Source organism: Antechinus flavipes, chromosome 3 (genome assembly GCF_016432865.1).
Source record: "Antechinus flavipes isolate AdamAnt ecotype Samford, QLD, Australia chromosome 3, AdamAnt_v2, whole genome shotgun sequence".
In the NCBI taxonomy this organism is placed as follows: Eukaryota; Metazoa; Chordata; class Mammalia; order Dasyuromorphia; family Dasyuridae; genus Antechinus; species Antechinus flavipes.
In genome coordinates this window covers 165,629,627-165,649,132 of record NC_067400.1, presented here as the reverse complement: position 1 = coordinate 165,649,132, position 19,506 = coordinate 165,629,627, and the positions used below count along the sequence as shown (strand labels likewise).

General features: G+C 30.8%; 1 protein-coding gene across 1 annotated transcript in view; it reads right to left on the bottom strand.

The window, feature by feature from the left end:
- Nucleotides 1–19,506, bottom strand: part of MYO16 (myosin XVI) — a 722,870-nt gene that overhangs the window by 376,276 nt on the left and 327,088 nt on the right. The window contains exons 15-16 of the mRNA XM_051984178.1: nucleotides 14,910–15,027; nucleotides 5,486–5,633 (exon numbers count right to left, since the gene is read on the bottom strand). Coding sequence (XP_051840138.1) covers nucleotides 5,486–5,633; nucleotides 14,910–15,027 — 266 coding nt within the window. The remainder of the gene's footprint in view (nucleotides 1–5,485; nucleotides 5,634–14,909; nucleotides 15,028–19,506) is intronic.

Below are 19,506 nucleotides of genomic sequence, written 5' to 3'. Positions count from 1 at the left end.
AATGGTACTGCTGGGTCAATAGAGGTGCGTTTTTATAGCCTTTTGGGCATAGTTCCAGATTGTTCTTTAGAATGGTTGGATCATTTAATAACTCCACCAATAATGAAGTAATGTGTCAGTTTTTCCATATCCCTTCCAACATTTATCATTATCTTTTCCTGTCATCTTAGCCAATCTGAAAGGTGTGAGGTGGTACTTCAAAGCTGTTTTAATTTGCATTCTCTAATCAATAGTGATTTAGAGTATTTTTATATAACTATAAATGATTATAAACTATAAATTTTCTTATGGTATCACCCTTTATCCCCAAATCATATATTCATTTTGATCTTATTTTGGTATGGGGTGAAGATGTACCCTTTATTAATTTACTGTGTGAAACATTTTCCCCATTAAAATAGCATTCATATTGCAAATATTCTCTGTTAAAGCCTCTTCCCCCATCATGGCATAAAGATGACCCTGCTTCTCAAAAGCTGTACTAGGATAATTGATTCTATCAAGTTGTAAAGTTATTTGATTATGGCCTTTTCAGAGTCTATGCATATTTCCAAGGATTGGGTTTATGGATTTATGACAAAAAGACATGGCCACAAGTCATGAATTGACTCAGACAGATTATAATAAGGTTGATGGACAGAATATAGATACCATGGTGTAGTACCATATAATTTTCTATTATCAAACATCTATTACTATATCTATCTATGTATGTTCACATTTACATGTATATGTTATATGTATGTTAGTGTATGTATATTTCATACATGTGTATATTGTGATTCCATATAAAAGAATAAAATGACATTCAGAGGACTGAAGTCTAACATATAAACTATATATAAATACATTACATATATATGTGTGTGTATGTATATATTCAGAGTAATAGAGAAATTATGATACATCCTGCCAGAGGGAATAATCTATCCAAACAAAACACAGATCACTGAAGACTTTAAGTATGCAAAAGTTAGTACAGAATCCTCTCTAAACTAAATTTAAACTCTAGTTGGCTTCTGCTGTGATAGGTATTCTTTTAGACAGCAATCATGAGTACAAATAACTAATGACTCAGAGTTTCCTTTGATCATAACAGAGGGTGAGACACAGTTCACACAAAGAAAATCAACCTGAAGTTGGCTTTCAGCTTATTTTTTAAAATATGTATAATGGCAATAGTCTATCTTTCACAGCTAATACTGAAATCAACCCCATCATGAAAAAGCACAATGCTGAATGAATTGTTTCTTTGGACTTCTATGTCTCTTTCAAAACTAAGGAATTCCAAACTTTTGAATCTATTTTTTAAAAGATAGTATAGTAGAAAGCATTATGGATTTGGAATTAAAGGATTAGGCTCAATTCCTCAAAAATCCTATTTATGCCATTTAGAACCCGTATGATTTTGGAAAGGCCCATTTTCTGAGACTCAATTTCCTCATCTGTAAAATCAAGTAGGTAGATTAAATGATCTGTAAATTATTTAGAGCTTTAAATCTATGATCCCAAACTGGAAAAGAGAAAAGAAAATAACTGCATTCCCAATAATTCCTGGCTTCTGGGAATGTAACCCAGTTATTTTTCTGTATTTCTTAAAACTAAATGAATATATCCCTATTCACATATAACAAAATAGAGACTGAAAAATAAACATCTAAAAAATTGAAACAGAAATTGAAAACTGAGAACAGAAATTTCCAGTATGAATGGCATTCATAGTCCCTGAAATTTGACTTTGTGGAGAGGAAGGACACCTAGTGGAAGCCTAAGCTAGAAGCTGTAGTACCACTCTTTGATTAACAATTTATATGGGCAGGTCACATGATAAGGCAGGAGCCTTAGAAATCAGATCTAATCATATCCAGGCCTTTATAGGAAGAGGAAACAGAGGACAGAGAGGAAAAGCAATTTTCTTTCTTTCTTTCTTTCTTTCTTTCTTTCTTTCTTTCTTTCTTTCTTTCTTTCTTTTTTTCTTTCTTTTCTTTCTTTCTTTCTTTCTTTCTTTCTTTCTTTCTTTCTTTCTTTTTTTTAAATAACTTTTTATTGATAGAACTCATGCCAGGGTAATTTTTTACAGCATTATCCCTTGCATTCACTTCTGTTCCGACTTTTCCCCTCCCTCCCTCCACCCCCTCCCCCAGATGGCAAGCAGTCCTTTACATGTTGAATAGGTTACAGTATATCCTAGATACAATATATGTGTGCAGAACCAAACAGTTTTCTTGTTGCACAGGGAGAATTGAATTCAGAAGTTATAAATAATCCGGGAACAAAAGGGAAAGCAATTTTCACAAGGTTGACTGTTACTAAGCAGCCATTCATTTGGAAACAATAACAATTAATTATCCTTTTGTGAATGTCAGTCTTGTAGCATAAGTCAAGTAAGTGCCCCATCCAACGTTCAAATTATACACATCGTTGGAGAATTGTGGGTAATGTGATGAAATCTGTCAGATGTTACACAAAAAGAATATATAAATTGTTTTAAGTAATATACAAATGTAACAAATATTATTGCAATCTTTCAATAAAGAAGGCATATTAGGATCGTGAGTATATTTCAAAGTCCACAAAGGTAATCAATTGAATACAAACTGATATAAATAATTTCCACATCAGAGTAAAATGAATAAATAAAAGGCAGTGGTGGTTTTGATGTTTGTAATTTTTTAAAGCAAATATTTTTTTTCTGAAATTATTTCTCACCTTTGTCTAAGTAGAAAAAAATAATAGAATATATGAGTCTTGAGGATGCAGAGAAAATATTTTATATACAGATTGCAAAACTGCCATTTCATTTGTCTTTTTAAACTAATAAATCAATTAGATTCATTAAATAAAAAAATGTTACTTTATGAAAGAAATAGTCTTTTATTAACTTCATTGTTCTTATTTTGGATCCAGTAAATATCTCACAAATGCTTGCTAATTCAATAGCAATATGCTTGGACAAAAACAGTCTTGGCTTCACTTGTGATGTGAGCAAACATATAGTCAAACTACAAATTGTTCAATTTCCCTTTATTGTTGAGGTACTAAATAGAGATATCAGTGGAATGAGAGGTTAAATGTTTGAATGCTAGAAAGCATCCAGCTGAGCACAAAGCAATTTCAAGAAAGGCTCTCATTGAACATATTTGATTTATAAATCAAGAAGAGATCTCTAGACAAATTAAAGTCACAATGTTATGTGATTTTGTCAAATTTCATCTATACTATTCAGGTAAAAGCTTTAATCACCAATATAAGATCTCATTCATCCTAATTGATCCCCTGGTAAAATGGCTGAGGAAAGCATTATTTTCCAAATGTTTAGGTATAAATTACTTCTGAAGTTGAAGATGGAATATATAGATCTGCTGAGGGATAGGAATTAGTCCTTTTTTTGGATGCTTGGGAGATTTTTGATGAGATAACAGCTTTGTTCATGGGGATTGAATTATTCAAGATTTTGCTGAGGTTTTTCCTGTGGGGACTCTTGGCAAAGTATCTCCCATTATCTCAGTTTTTGAATATGCTTAGTAACTCCAAACTGTGTTGAGGAAGAGAAATAAATGGAATGACCAGAGAAAAATTAATTAATAATTGTTTTCTCTGTAGGGAATTTTTAAAAAATCTGGTGAGTTACAAACTAGATTGGGGTTCATTTTAAGGAGGGATAGATTTTATTTTAAATGTTATAAAACAAAACACAAATGAATGTTTAATATCTTGGATGTTTGTCTAGCATAAAATATTAGAAAGGTATGAATAATGAAACATTTCATTTATTTATTTGCTCATTTTTTTGGAATACCTTTAAGTTCAGTCCTCCTCTTTCTCTTATGTATAGGGATGAAGGATAAAATGCATGAAGAGGGAAGAGTAAAGAAATTACCAATGGAAGATGCAAGAAATTGTGTTTTATAGAGGAAAAAGCACCAGACTTGAAGTTAGAAGATCTTTGTTCTAAAACTTGTTTCTGGAAATTTTTAGGTATAACCTTAGGTAAGGCAATTTATTTCTCTGCGGCTCAGGTTCCTACTCTGCAATTTAACATACATAGTTGCTAAGGTGTCTTTGAGTTTTATCAATCACATATGAGCATTTATTAAGATACTATGTGTCAGACACTATGTGAAGTTCTGGAGATACTAAGAAAAAAATGTTCTCAAGAAGCTTATAATATTTTAATGGGGGAGGCAACCATTATATAAATAGAGATTTATAAGATACATATATAGTAAATGAAAAGTAACCTTAGAGGAGAATGTACCAGAAAAAGGTAGGTGTATGAATCCAGCAGTACCATTATACAGCGGTATATAAAGAATGGGACAACTAGGTGATACAGTGGATAAAATGCTGAGCCTAGAGTCAACAGTTCAAATCCATCCTCAGATACTTGCTAGCTGTGTGATCCTGTTTTCTTAACTCTATTTGTCTCAGTTTCCTCATCTATAAAATGAGCTAGAGAAAGAAATATCAAACTATTATAGTGTCTTTGCCAAGAAAACCCATATGCAAGGGTCAATACTGAAAGATTATTCTTGATTATGTTTTGAAAATAAAAAGCTGTAATTAAAAAAAAAAGAAAGAAAAGAAAACCCCACATGGAATCATGGAAAGTAAGACAGGACAGAAATCACTCAACAATAACAATGCTTAGAAGGAATGCTAACCCCTTGTTCTTATCTCCTTTCCTATTTCACTCCCCTGTGAAATTGGGAAGAAAATTATTTTGGTACTTCTGTACCTTCAGGATACAAAATTAATCTCTTAAATTTGAAGTTGATTTAAGTTCAAATCAATTATGACATTTATCTTACTCTCTCAATTAGTAAAGAATTGTCTTAAAATAATTTGAATATTCCTTCATCCTCATCTCATTTTATATTGTTTTATATATAACCACTACTCTCTTTCAATTCACATAAAATATAACCTCTGTGAAGCTAGAATCTGTATCATTTAAAAAAAATTATTGTATCCCCAGTGCCTACTTAGCATAGTATTTTTTATGTATTATACAAATGATAAATATATGCTGAATTGAGTCTAATTCTTCATCAGTAGGTTTATATCATTACATTAAAAGACTATTGAAAATGTGAAATTAATCATTAATAGCTAATAAAATAGTCAAATGAAGCAATCTAGACAATTCCTCTTAATCTCTTTGATCTCCATAATGATAAAAATGAATTTTTAAATTTGCTTACTATCAGATTCTATTGTTGTCTTTCTAACACACATTATCCATTTTTTTTACCCTCAGTTTTAAAAATTAGAGAAGTACAAATGTATGCACAGCAATGAAATTTGAAAAGAACTTAGATTTTAATTAAAACTGCATTTATGGTTAAAATAATTTATATATTTTTTGTTTTAGTCATTCTTTTTCTATCATTATGAAATCTAAAGCTATTTTTGGAAAAATCAACTTTATCATGAAAAATCGGAAAATTGATATTAATTATTTTGGAAATGCTTAACCACTTACCTGTGTGCAGATATGTTATTAAGGCGAAGAGCATATTTTTCTTCAGCAGTTAACCCATCCATCAACAAGTAAAAAATAAGAAAATTGCTCTGGCTGAGAGGTTGAGAAACAAGTCGGGTCTTCTCTAGCATATAAGTATAAATCCTGGCTGATTTAGAAAAATAAAGACAGTTAAATGATATTTATTCATCTAATTTTCATGAATATTATTCATTCTTATGATACTTTGTAACATGGGCTCGTTTATTTTCCTATATAGTCCTTTAAGATAAAATGTAATAAAAATTTTAAATCTGAGTGGATGTTCCCCCTAGAGCACTGCCACTAAATGCTGATATGAGAAATTTTCTTATTTTCTGTATTTTTTAAAGTACTGAAATGCTTTCTGCATTGAAGAGGGATATGTTTGTAAAAGTTATCCAACAAATACCCTGGAAAATAAAATCCCACAATTGAAATAGAAGCTATTATTCCTTTGCCATCCTGAACACAAGAAAACTTTTTGTGGCAAATGAAGAAAAGTATTCAATTTCATAAGATACCCTGAGGCACCAAAGGGATAGAGTTGGAAACTTCCAAAGCCATTGAAATCTTACAAAGACTACCTAGCCATTCAAACACATATCTTGATGCAATGGCAGATACTTAAACAATTGAAAAATTCCTTTAATAATAATGAAGTGTGAAATTTAAGTGCCTAGGAATTTAACAATAAGAAACTTGTCACACAGGACTATACATTGAGAAGCCATTTGTAGGGAAGTTAAGGGAAAACTATTCTTCTAGCTTGTCCCCCCACATTCTAATTAAAATTGGTAAATTTTCATTGAGAAAACTTCTTCTATTGAGGCAAATCAACAGGTTCTCTGCAAGATATATTATTAAATATATTGTTGTTGTTGTTTGACCTTTGTTTTCAAAGAGGACCATGACAACAGTGAGGTGATGTCAAGACATGCAAGTGAATACGATTTCTGTGAGGGAGGGCTGTGCAAGGTCACCTGCCTTATATCCTCTCTAGAGCCATTTGGGTCCAGTGACCAGATATATATAGATCAGGACAACTGGAGATGGCCCAGTGTATGATGGGAGACCTTGGCCTTTTAAAGTTAGATTTGATTGAGGCTGCCCCCATATAGTGATTAAGAGTAGGTAGAAATTGAGGCAAAGAATGGTTTCTTTCACCTAGTCAAAAAATATCTATTTATCTCTCTATCTATTTATCTGTCTGTCTGTCAAAGGAATACCTGGGGATGCATATTCTGGGAATTTACAAGTCTGTTGTCAACAATGTTAGTATTAGTATATGATTAGCATATAACTAACAATGTTAGTAGAACAAGAATGTTCAATCTGTTTGAACAATTATCTCTTCAACCTTTTGCTATTAATGATCAGCAGTAAGAGATAAAATGCTAGAACTGCATAAAGAATATGTAAATTATTGAGGTTTTCTGATACACATCCCAGACTCCATAGTCAATATATTTATAGGATGACAGTTCTCATAAAGGCAGATGACCTTAATTATCCATTACAACTTAATTATAAATAGGACCCTACTAAAATAATTTACTAATTGTTACTTACATTTATAGACATTAGTTCATTTGATATTTGGCCATAAAATGCAAGTTAAGAACAAGTTCCATTATTTACATTAAATGTGCTGTCAGGAAGTACTCAGTTCAAGCAAAAGAGTCAAAGTGAGTTTAAAAATTTTGAGGAGACTTCTCATGGAACTCTTAACAGGATTGTATACCAAGACCTTCATTTTTCACTAAATATGGAGAAAAGGTCCTCAAAAATTCAAGTCTGGATGTCAACAACAACAAAAAAATTCTCTCTCTTTTCTTCCCTCCCTCTCTCTCTCTCTCTCCTTTTTTCCTTTTTAAAACATGGCAGAAAATTAACATTATTAAGTACCATGATGGTATTAAAATTAAATAGAAAAGCAGAGAATAAGGCAGTAGTATGCTTCAAAAACATTCTTTTTCCATTTTGTAATTGCCATTTTATTTGAGGGGATTTTCAAATGCAATATCCGATATTAAGGTTTATTTTCTTTTTGATTTTTAAACAAACTCATTGCTGAATTTATTTCCCCCATTATAATTTTTATTATATTAATGATATTAATTCTTCAGATAAACCAGAATACAGAAGTATAAAAATCTTTTCCTATTAACCTCAGACACATATGCAATGAGATTCCTTAATTGAGTCATTTTCCCCTTTTTCATCAAGGAAAGGAACAGAGAGGTGAGAGTGGAAGGCTTAGTGGGGTAGCCCTCATGATTATCACACTTCTACACTCAGGGATACAAATGACACTTTCACATGCTGATTTTATAATATGTGTAAGCTTTATTTAAAGCAGCATTCAAAATTAATCAAACTCCACCCCATAGAGCTACTTCAAAACCTTCCATTTGAATTAGGAAAAAAAATGTAATTAGTAATCATCCTTGTTAGCTCATCTCCAGCAGGGAGAAAAATTGCTAAGGATTAACAGCTTTCTGATCAGTAGGGTTTCAAAAACTATCTTAATGGACATTTTCCTTTCTAAAAATGTAAAATAAAATAAACTACCAGGGGAACTAAATATTCTTCTAGAAGGAAATGTATTATTTCTTCTATATAACTGAAATGAAATTGTTATAATTGAGGGAAGGTAATTGGTTTCTTAGCTAAAGAAGCACCTGGGATTTTTCAATTCTAAGTGTGTCCATTGAAAGGATGTACATTTCTTTTTACTAATAACTTGGACTGAAAGACTTTGAATTTTTTTAAAAAGACTTTCAATATGAATTTTCTAAACTATACCTTTTTGGTATAATTAAGTATTATATATGGTATGAATGGTAATTTGTGTAGAAAGATATTCTGCAGGGATTTTTTTTTAGACTGGATATTTTTCAGTGTACACTAATTTTTTTTAAAAGGAAAGAAAATGTATTGTGTACATGTATATACACGTATATATGCACAGACACTATATGTATACACACATGTATTATATGTGTCATATGTCTGCACATGCATACATATATACACACACTTACATACATACATACATATATCTTTTCCCTAAAAAGTATTGCAATGTCCTCAATAGTTCCAGCAGTATCTTTAAACCTCCCTCAAAATCCACTGTTCTACCATGACTTCAATCCCCTAGAAAAACATAATTTGGACATTACCTCCCTCCCCATATTAGAAACTCAATAAAATTGTGTTAATTGATTAATGATACAGTTAATTTCTCCTGTGTTCAAATATCCTCTAATTCTTTTGTTTCATTCATAAGTAAAGAAATAAAAACTTCACTGAGTTTGGATTCAGTTGATTCTAATTAAAATGGTTGGCTGGATTATTGACAAAGTCTCTTCCGGCTCTAACATTTTACAACTCTTACTTCTATCATTTGATAGCCTTAAGCACTTTCAGTAAATCATATAATTTCTCTAAAAGTCATATTCTTCATGCTTAAAATGTAGATAATGAGAATCACCCCAGGATTATTGTAAAGAAAAGTACAGCACCATCATAGCTGCCCCATCTCCTCCTTGGGATGTTATTATCCTTGTTTAGGAGAGTCAAAGCTTGTAATGGTCTTGTGATGCTTGTTCAACATGTCCCAAGGCAGTGTGGGCAAATGTATTATTACAATGGCAACAAAACTTGGTAGAGTTTGTAGGCAAACAGGATGAAAACTTTTACCTTAGCAAAAATGTTTCCTCTGGTAATGACATAATCTTACCACACAGGCTAAGCACAGTCTTATCAAGAAAGCAGTTAGCTCTATTGCTTAGTTTTTGTCAAAGAAGCAGCCAAGCATCAATTATATTACAACTAAATTCTCTATGATTTTTTGGCATTCTTAAATACTCAAAAAGTTAAACTTAAATCTACACACAAATTTATTTCCTATTGGATAAAGCTTTATTGTGACTGAATGACCATGATGATAGGCCCACAGAGAAGCTGTTCTACTGGAAACTGTAAGAAGCTCCAAGTGATTAGTGAGAAATTTGGAAGGAACAAAAATGTAAAATGATGATTTAAAAAACTGCAATGTTTAAATTTTTGTTTGCATGTTGTCAGCATATGCCTTCTTATAGCAGGCTAGAAACAATTAGTGTTTGATTTAGCATATGATTAGGAAGAAAATTTAATTGAAGTAGAAAGCTATTTTAATAACATTTAATAATATTTTAATAACACCCACCTGTGAGCCACAAAGTAACTAATTCTCTCTCCTACCTAACTAAATTTGCTCTAATTAGTTTTTAAAATTCAGTTTTAATGACTGGGTCTTCCTATTTCACCTAAGCTGGAAGTACTGGGGTTACTCACAGGCATAATTCTGCTACTGATTGACAGAGTAATTATGATCTACTCCATTTCCAATCTGAAATATTCCTCCTCAGACAACTTGTTGTTCTTCTTCCACCACTGCTAGAGGCTCACCCAATTGATGCCAGACTTGGTAAGGAAACCTAATTTACTTATCTTATTGAAACTCAGAATTCTAAAGCTCGAGAGATATGCCAACTTCAGCTTCTTTGGTAGCCTCAATTTCTGGGTCAAATCACCATGCACAGCTTCTAATTACCTCTTAGATTATTTTTATATATAGTATAATGGAAGGAATGCTAGATATCTAATCTTAAGTACCCTTTATTCAAATCTTCTTTCTAACACTTACAATTTGTGTGACTCTATTCAGATCAATTAAAACTTTTGTACCTTAGTTCCTTATCAATAAAATGAGGCAGCTCCTTTCAAGACTTTCAGATCTAAGTCTGTTATACTATGGCAGTTACAAAGTTTATTTGACGGAATTTTTTATGCTGCTTGCTCTACACCAAAATGATTAATTATATCTTTGATTCTATTTTAAATGGGTTATATGCTACCAAATATGTAAATTGGCCTAAATATCAATAAATCAAGACTGGGTTAAGCTTTAATTCCGTGACTATAACTTCAGAGGAAATTGAATTTAAACAAAAACTTAAGAAGGCTTTCTTGTTTTTCTTTTCTTTTCAGTCATTCAAATAGAAAGCTTCCAAAGCCTGTGAATTTAAATCTTGACCTGATAGGAGACTGATGACATTCACTGTTATTGATATATGGAATGTGTATGGTTACACAAAGAAAGGTGCATATTGGAGAAATGTATTCGATTTATCCTATTTTACTTAATTTTCATAAACTTCCTTAATTTCTATTAGAAACAATTGAGACAAAGTGAATATGCCTTGTTTAAAAAAACTAATAAAAATTATGTTTTTAGGATGTTAAGAAAAGATAAAGGTGAAAAGTGAGGCATTTACTAAGCTTGATGAAAGAAAGGGATAACAATAGAACATATAAATTCATTTTGAGGACTTTCAGATGAAGAAACTTCCTCTACCAAATTGCAGGTAAGCATCTCAGTAATTAGTTGGCTCTATCATTGACAAGTCTAGTAATTAGCCCATAGTCATACAGCCAATGTATATTAAAAATGGAACTTAAACGCAGGTTGTAATGGCTCAAATGCCAAGACTAGCTATTATGTCAGTTAGGAAAGAGAAAAGAAAAAGAGAAATGACAAGATACATTAAAGGAAACAGAATATGAATAATAAGAAAGAAGAAAATGATAGACAACAGAAAGAATTCACTATAAAGGACTTGTCATGTATATTCAACTTTCGGATCTTTGCCAAGAAAACCCTAAGTGGAGTCATGAAAAGGCTGACACAACCGAAATATTTATTTATCTATGTATACCCTACAAAGTATAATTTGATTATGGTTATTTGGCTTTTGTTATTTTTTTTAACTCTGAATTTTGGAGGACAATTTTACATATACATTTATGTCATGACCTCTAAAATGATTAAAATAATTACTTTGAAAAGAAAAATAAACTAAATAAAAACTTTTAGGTACAGAGTTTGAATTAATGCCATTTAGTATTTGAACTAATACCAGTTGGTTCAACAGAATTTCCTCCTTACTTCAAGAAGTAGAATTCAAAATCTTAGATATAATAATCTTAGAGCAGACAAAAAGTATTATGATGAGTGTTTAATTTGTTGATAATTCAAAAATTCCAGAAAGATGTATTGAGAACCTTCTTCATGCAAAAGACACTATGCTAAAGGAAACTCCAAAATTTTAAAATATCTCACATTTCTTGCAATAATAGCATTTTTATTTTCCTGCATTTGACTTAGTTAGAAGGGGAGAGGGCAAATATCAATTTAGTAATTAAATACTAAAAGACAAATATGATTATACTTCTTGCTTTTGCTTTAATTAGGGAAAGGACTAGGTCATTACTTTTTTACATTATATACACACTATTTTAGTTCAGGACTATACTCATTGTCACAGTAAATAAAAGCTTTTGGGGCATAAAAGTGCTATTGAATTATATTACTTGGCAATTTATTGCTAGTTATTAGAGCATACCAAGCTAGAATAAAGAAACAGAACAATGTAATATTAGAGTTTTAAGGGGTTTTAAAAATCATCTGTTCCAAAATCCTTTCTCAAAAAAGAATCTTTTCAGCATCATCCCTGAAAAGTAAAAACTATGTATCTATTTAAAGAATTTTAATGACCAAGAACATATATCATCTATTCAGACAAATATTTACATCTACATCTTTTGACTAAGTTTTTCTTTATCCCTCCTCCCACTCTGTGTCCCTCCCTCCCCTCTTGCTCTTTATCTCCCCCCTACTCCCCCTACCCCCTTCTCCCTTCTTTCCTCTCCTTCTCTTTTCCTCTCCTTCTCTCTCCCTCCCTTTCTTTCCCCCTCCTCTCTCTCTCTTGCACACACATAGATGTATGTATATGTATGTGTGTGTGTGTGTGTGTGTGTGTGTGTGTATGTGTGTGTGTGTATGTAATTGTCCTCCAAAGCAAAAGTATTGTTTTTCTCCTTTATACTTCTTAACCCTCCCAAGATATCTTGGATTTTACTGGGTAGATTTCTTTCTTAAAGACCAATACTTAAAACAAAATCAATCAGATTCTAAATGGACCCCAATAGATCCTAGACATTATTTGGTCATTATTTGGTTCCTGATTGATTCTAAATGTAAATAGCAATCATTTCTGTTTTGGCCAGAAACTTTGAGGATCTTCCCCTCCCATTCATTCATTCATTTAGACTTTGGGGGGGGGGGTCTAGGTAAAAGAGGAGATCTCAATTGCTACCTAGTTTTAATCACTGAATGGGTGGGGCCTCAGTTGAACTGAGACCTATTGAAGACTTCAGCTAAAAAAGGCCAAGGTTTCCTATTTCATCCAGGACCATCTCCAGCCATCTTTACCTATATCTTACTACTGGATCCAGATGGCTATGGAGAGGAAAGGGAGGCAGGTGACCTTGTAAGCCTCACCCTCACTTAAAATCACTTCACTTGCATATCATGGCCTCACCTCCCTGATATCATGGAACTTTTTGATAACAAAGGGCAAACCACAACAGCAACCTTCAAAACTTAAGAGTTTAAAAAAAAAAGCAAAAAAAAACAAAAACAAAAAAAATAACTATGACCAAGAAGCCATATTCAAAATATGCTGTGTAGGTTCAATAAATATATCAATTCAATAAACATATCTACATATAAATGTCTTTCTTGATCATTTTTATTTTGGAAAGATAAATTATTAATGCTGTTCTAGAGGAAAAGAAATCATTTAAATTTCAATTCTTTCAGAAAAAATAAAGTATGATGAGATTTCTAGAAAACGTTTTTCACTGCCTATAGACTTCACTTAGAAGTAGTCAGAGGTGGGGATCATCAATACAAAACTGACCTTATGAGGACCAGCTATTCTAAGTTTTCAATACTATAACTTGATGGAATATGAAATAGATCATATAGGAAGTCCCAATGCATTATACAATAAATTGCTAGCAATCTAGAGAAGCCCAAACATTCATTTAAAATATCAGAGGGGATAGTGGTGAACTAAATTTGGGGGATGGGGGGAACTCAGCCAATATTCCTATTCTTCTTGAAGTAGAATCATTTTTAAAATGGGAATCCCTTGACTCATTACTGCCATAAAGTGTTTAGGAAAGAGGATTACAGAATTTTCCTTAACAACAACAACAAAACAACTCACTCCTTTATCCTTAATTTTCAGAGTGAGGTTTTTTTTTTTTTTTTTTTTTTTGGTTTGTTTGTTTTTACCAGTTTCTCAAAAAGTTATTCTTTAAAACATAATGACATTCAGAGCATGACTCAATTGATTTACTGGTGTTCTTTCATGCAAAATTGGGAAAAGCACCACAATTAGAGTTGGAAGACCCCTTCATATTTAAAGCCTAAGTCTCAGAAATTGGACTTTTTTTAGTAGTCAATCTTCCAAAATTACATTTTTATGTTAATAATAAGCATTTGTAGTTATGACATAGTTTATATATGAATGACTAGCTCAAATTTCTCTATATGAGCTTATTTACTAGTGTCAGTTGTTATTTTTTCCTTAAATTATATTTATCCTATTATATATTTATTAAGAAAAAAAAACTTTGCAATATATCAAATTTCAAAAACAACCATAGATCTGATTTTTCTTCAGTATTAATTACATAGAGGAAAAAAATTATTAAAGATGGGAAAACAAAATTGGCACCAGAGGTGTGACAACATAGATTAATTATTTAGCCTCAGTGTCTGAGTCTATAGGAAATGAATAATATTTGTAGTGTCTCTTCAGAATGCTACCGCTAAGAAAGCATCTTACAAATCTCAGCTCATTATATAATATGAAGTAAAAACAGTAATAATGATGAGCTTTATTGTATTCTCATTAGAAAACTGGCCTGAATTGATTAGCTGAATTTAATTTTGGTGAATATCTTGATGTGCTGATTTTATTAAAATTGTTCTTGAAACAGGGTTCATTTGGGTACAGGTTTTAGAAAATTAATGTGATTTCTTTCAATTTGAGTTTTCTAGTTTGGTTGAGTACACATCCCAGATTATCATAAAATCATATAGAATAGCATTTTGAAAATCCTCTCCCTTAGGTCTGCAACCTATGGTTGTAGCAGTATTTAAAATCCCATGTCTCAATTATTAAGATCAGTAAGTGAAAATATTTTCTCAGTCTTGGTCCTTGTTACAAAAGGCAAGATGTGAAAAGAAAGTAAAAAGGCTTATTTCCAGCAAGCCAATATTTGAATTGACAGCAGAAGCATAAACAGGACCCTAATTAAGCCATTTGCTAATCTGTTTTCCCTGTAGCTGTCAAATTTGGTCTTTAGCCATGATAAATCTATTAAAATAGAACAGGAATGTTGAGGACATGTTTACTGTAATTCTTTATCATTTCTTGGGTGCCTCTGCCACCTTGTGGTTCAACAAGGGATCTATCTGTATTCCAACATAATTTATCCTTACCTCCTGTTAAAGATTTTTTCTTCTCACAGAACTGCAGTTCAAAATATTTTATAAAACAACTGGATAAGTCATTAAGTGTTGTCTTAGCATGTCCAAAAGCTTCTAAAATACAGTTGACCTGTAACATAACAAAACAGTTTAAAAATGCATATGCATGATGGAAACGGCATTTTTCAGATTTCTTCATTTTCTTTCGTTTGCATTACAAGAATTCAAATAAACTGAATCATCTAAATCATAACTTCTTAAACTTTTGCCACTGGCAACTCTTTTTCTCCCAAAAAATGTCATGTGACCCCCATTATAGAAGTATATAAAATAGATATGCAAATTCAACATTTGCTGATAATAAATCATAATTTCGCAATCTCTACATTCATTTACAAGACTCCATATGGGGTCACAACCCACAATTTAAGAAGCTGGGCTCAAAATAATAGTTCTCCCCTGAGCTTTGCAAACTTTTTCCCCCCCTAAACTAGGTCACCTAGCATAGAATCTAGCTTAGAATCTTGCTTAGAGCACCCAATCTTGAAATATGCTTGTACCAAATAATTGCAAAATAACTTTTTCTCACCATTTATAATATGTAGTGAACAAACAAAATCTTTTGTTTTGGAGCAGTATCATAAATTATTTTTTTAATTTTGGCATAAATAATAGCACAATTGTTTCTTCCAAGTAATGAATTTGAGTTAACAAAAGTATGAAGTTGTAAATGTAGGACTGGATTTTTAATTGGAAAGACATGTTCAAATTCTGCCCTAGCTATATCTCTCTAAGCAAGTCATTCAACTTCTTTATGACTGACTCAGTTTCTCATCTTTAAAACTGAGATAGCAGAACATTTAGTAAAATTTGATATCCTGTACAAATGCAAGCTGCTGCTATTGCTATCATCGTGTAGTTGCTTTCCCATGTATTATTGCATGCAACCTGTTTGAGAAATTCCATTAAATGGAGGACATTTATAGTTACAACAATTTTATTAGCAAACCACCCATTTAATAATAGCTCTTGAGATGATTTACATAATACTGTTTTTCAAAAAAGCTTTTTCTGTTTCTTTCTGCTGTGTGTGGCACTATGAATGATCAAACCATGCTCCAAAGAATGACAGAATCATGGAGGGTCACCCCTATATTTCAGAAAATTTTGTTTCACTCCAGGAAATCACTCAACTATCACTTCTTTACCCTAGATAGTTTTCCTGAATGAATTAACTTGTAAGCTGTTCAGCTCTCCTAGAATTGAATTATTCTTATTGAATAATGACATTTTTTTTTGTATTTTCTTGGTTTAAAAATAATTTTTCAAGTAGTTGCTATATAAAAACACCTTATTCACCCCAAATAGATTTCAATTATGAAAGATTACAAAAATATTGAATTTTGTACATAACAAATAGAAAGTGATATGAATTATGGGTTTAGGGTTGTAAATATAATGTATTAAGATCTTTTCACTAAATGTTTTTATGCTGAATGTGTGTCAAGTAGAGTTGTGAATTCCTAAAGATATGAGTTTTTTTTATCCTTTTTAGTTATAGTATTCAGAACTGTGCTTGGCACATGCTAAAGTGCTTAATAAATACTTAATAAATATTAGTGACTAAAATGAATTTAAGTTGCAGTATTTTCAGGCATTTAGAAATATGGCTAACTTTTAAACTTTTAAAACATAATCTGCTTCCTAGTAAAAAAATGAACATAATAGAAATTTACTGCTATTATTTTTTAAAAAAGAAAAACTAAAAGGCAAAAATTAGCAAGTTTTAATACTAGATATTACTAATAATATAATTTTAAATAGATGCTAAATTACAGTTCACAATCTCCTATTTTATCTTATCTAGTCATATATTTTTAAATATTAACATTTTTAACTAATGAAGAAAATAGAAGGTAGTAACTTGCTTGTGCATCAATGTTAATGTTTAATAGTAGTGATTTAATAATAATAATTAAAAGATAAATATCTAAGAAATTATTTTCAAACTTTTATTTATTAATCTTTTACTTCTTAATGATTCTGATTGTATCGTATATTAAAGATTACAAAATAAAGTGATATAAAAGAATTGACACCTACATAAATATGTAAAGTTTAAAGGTTACAAAACTATAAAAGTAGTAAAGAATGTTGCATTTATTTTGTATATGTTCTGTTAAATATGCGTAAATATATTTTTTCTCTTTCATAATAATATAATTTTCTTGAGGATGGGGTATGTTTCAGTGTTGCCTTTATATAGTCAGGGCCTATCACACACTAATAATTTTTGTTGTTGTTAATTGACTGACAGAAGTAATCAGAAGATCTATGTTACTATTTTCTATACCACTTTGAGCAAAGTATTCAATTTCTTAATCATTGCAAGTCTGGACCCAATGAGCATAAACTTTGTAGTTTTATTATTCACCATGCTAGAAATCTGTTAAGGACCACACTTAAGTGTGAAGGGGCAGGTTAGTTCTCTGAAAACCCCCACATCTGTGAATCACAACACATTAAAAGGAACTTCAACTCAGCCTTTACTGACACAGATGTTGCTTGTAGATTGGGAATGAAATAAATTGGAGGCAAGAGGGAAGAGGAGAGAGGTTAGATATTGCAACTGCCTCTCAGTCTCTTTGTATTGTTACCATCTTCTCACATGAAGGGCTCTATTCTGCTAGTAAGAATTAGATCCTCAGCTGCTACTAGCAGATAACCCCTATAACAGAAATCCTTCATTCCATGATTCTGATTTGTTATATTTTTTTATCTAAGGTAATCACCATTATTCATTTTGTTCTTTCCTACTCTTTCACCACTAGAGAAATTTGACTGATGTTATTCACTTTCAGATTATAGTGAATAACTTTATCTGAGCCATGGTTTCTACTTAAGAATCTGTTTTGTAATAATTTACTTTTGATTTCTAAGTAGATCCCTTAAATCATCCTTTATAATTGTGCTATTTTTTTCTCTTTCTCTTCCTTTATGTCCCAAATCACCATATAACTTCTGAGCATGAGATCAATCATTAATCACTCCCCTAAATCCTCTGCTGTATTTCTTTAAAATTCTCTCCTTTTTTCCCTCTAATTACTAGAAAGAATACATTTTTTTTCATCTAATCATTCTTGCTATATCTTTCAATTTATTCCCACATCCTACAAAATTTTGTTCTATAATTCATTCCCTTTGCTAATACATCTCTATTTGCTGCCTCTGTACTAACCTTTTCCCATGTCTCTTGTTGAGAAGAATTTTAGGATTCTCTAAATTAAAATAAAAAGTCTTCCCTACAAGTAGCAGAGAAAAAATCTTTATAGCAAGATTTTCAGATACATAAATTATTTCCAGAATATGTAAAATATATTAAAATGTATAAGAATTTCTCCTAAAGAAATATTTTCAAAGGATATGACCAATTTTCCAAGAAATTCAAACTAGAAATAGCTGTATTAAAAAAAATCCAAATTACTGATAGAGAAATCCATTTTCATTCATTTCATATATTTATATTTTTTTATGGACTTCAGCATTCTCTTTTGATTTCCAAGATTTCTAATTTCATTTTTAGAAATTTGATGGTTTCCCTATCGCTTTAGTTGGTCTATTCTTTTTTTTTCTTTTTTGGTAATAAAATAATTTAAAGATATGCAATTTCTCCTAATGACTATTTTGGCTACAATAAATTGTTCTTGGAATATTTTTAATTGATTTCATTATTTTTAATGGCATTATTTGTTTTTCTATGATTGTTTATTGGCTTAACAATTCCCTAGGTTTGTTATTTTTCTTCAGTTGATTTTTAATATTTTTCAATTTATTTAATATAAATTACTTTTTATTATTTTTGTTACTTTATGATCATTAAAGGTTGGGCATAACAATTCTGCTTTTCTGAATTTTTATGAGTTTTTATATCATAAGAAATGATTATATACAGCTAAAATATGTATACTTCCTTTCTAGTTCTATTCAACTATTTTCACAGATCTATATTAATTTTTTCTAATAAGTCTATTCAGATCTTTAAGTTCCATTTTTTTCTTTTACATTTATCAAGATCTGACAGATAAATCAAAGTCCAGCATAATGTTTATTTCTCTTTTTATTTTCATTTCACTTAAGTATTGAGAAGCTATTTCACTGGTTGCATACATGTGAAATATTCAAATCAGTTCATTCACCAGAATGTAGTTTCTCTTTTTAGCTCTTTAAATTGTCTATCATTACTCTTGCTTTGACTGAACTAGATTTCTGCTAATTACATATAAATTATATACACATATATGGAGTATTACACATACTTTCAGATGAGGTCTCTGTAATAAGAGATTTCACCTATATGTTTTGCTTTGTTATGAGAGACATCTCACAAAAGGGAGTAACCTATAATTAGTAGAATTGTAAACAAAAATATTGAAAAAATAAAATTTCATAATAAACAACTCAAGTTCTATTTAACAAAAAAAAAATTAGTTTGGCAAAACTGATGAAAAACAAACATAACCAACATTTCCAAAGTTGTGAGGAAAAAGGCACATTAATGAACTATAGTTGATAATCATATTAATTAATCAATTGGGGAATCAGACAAATT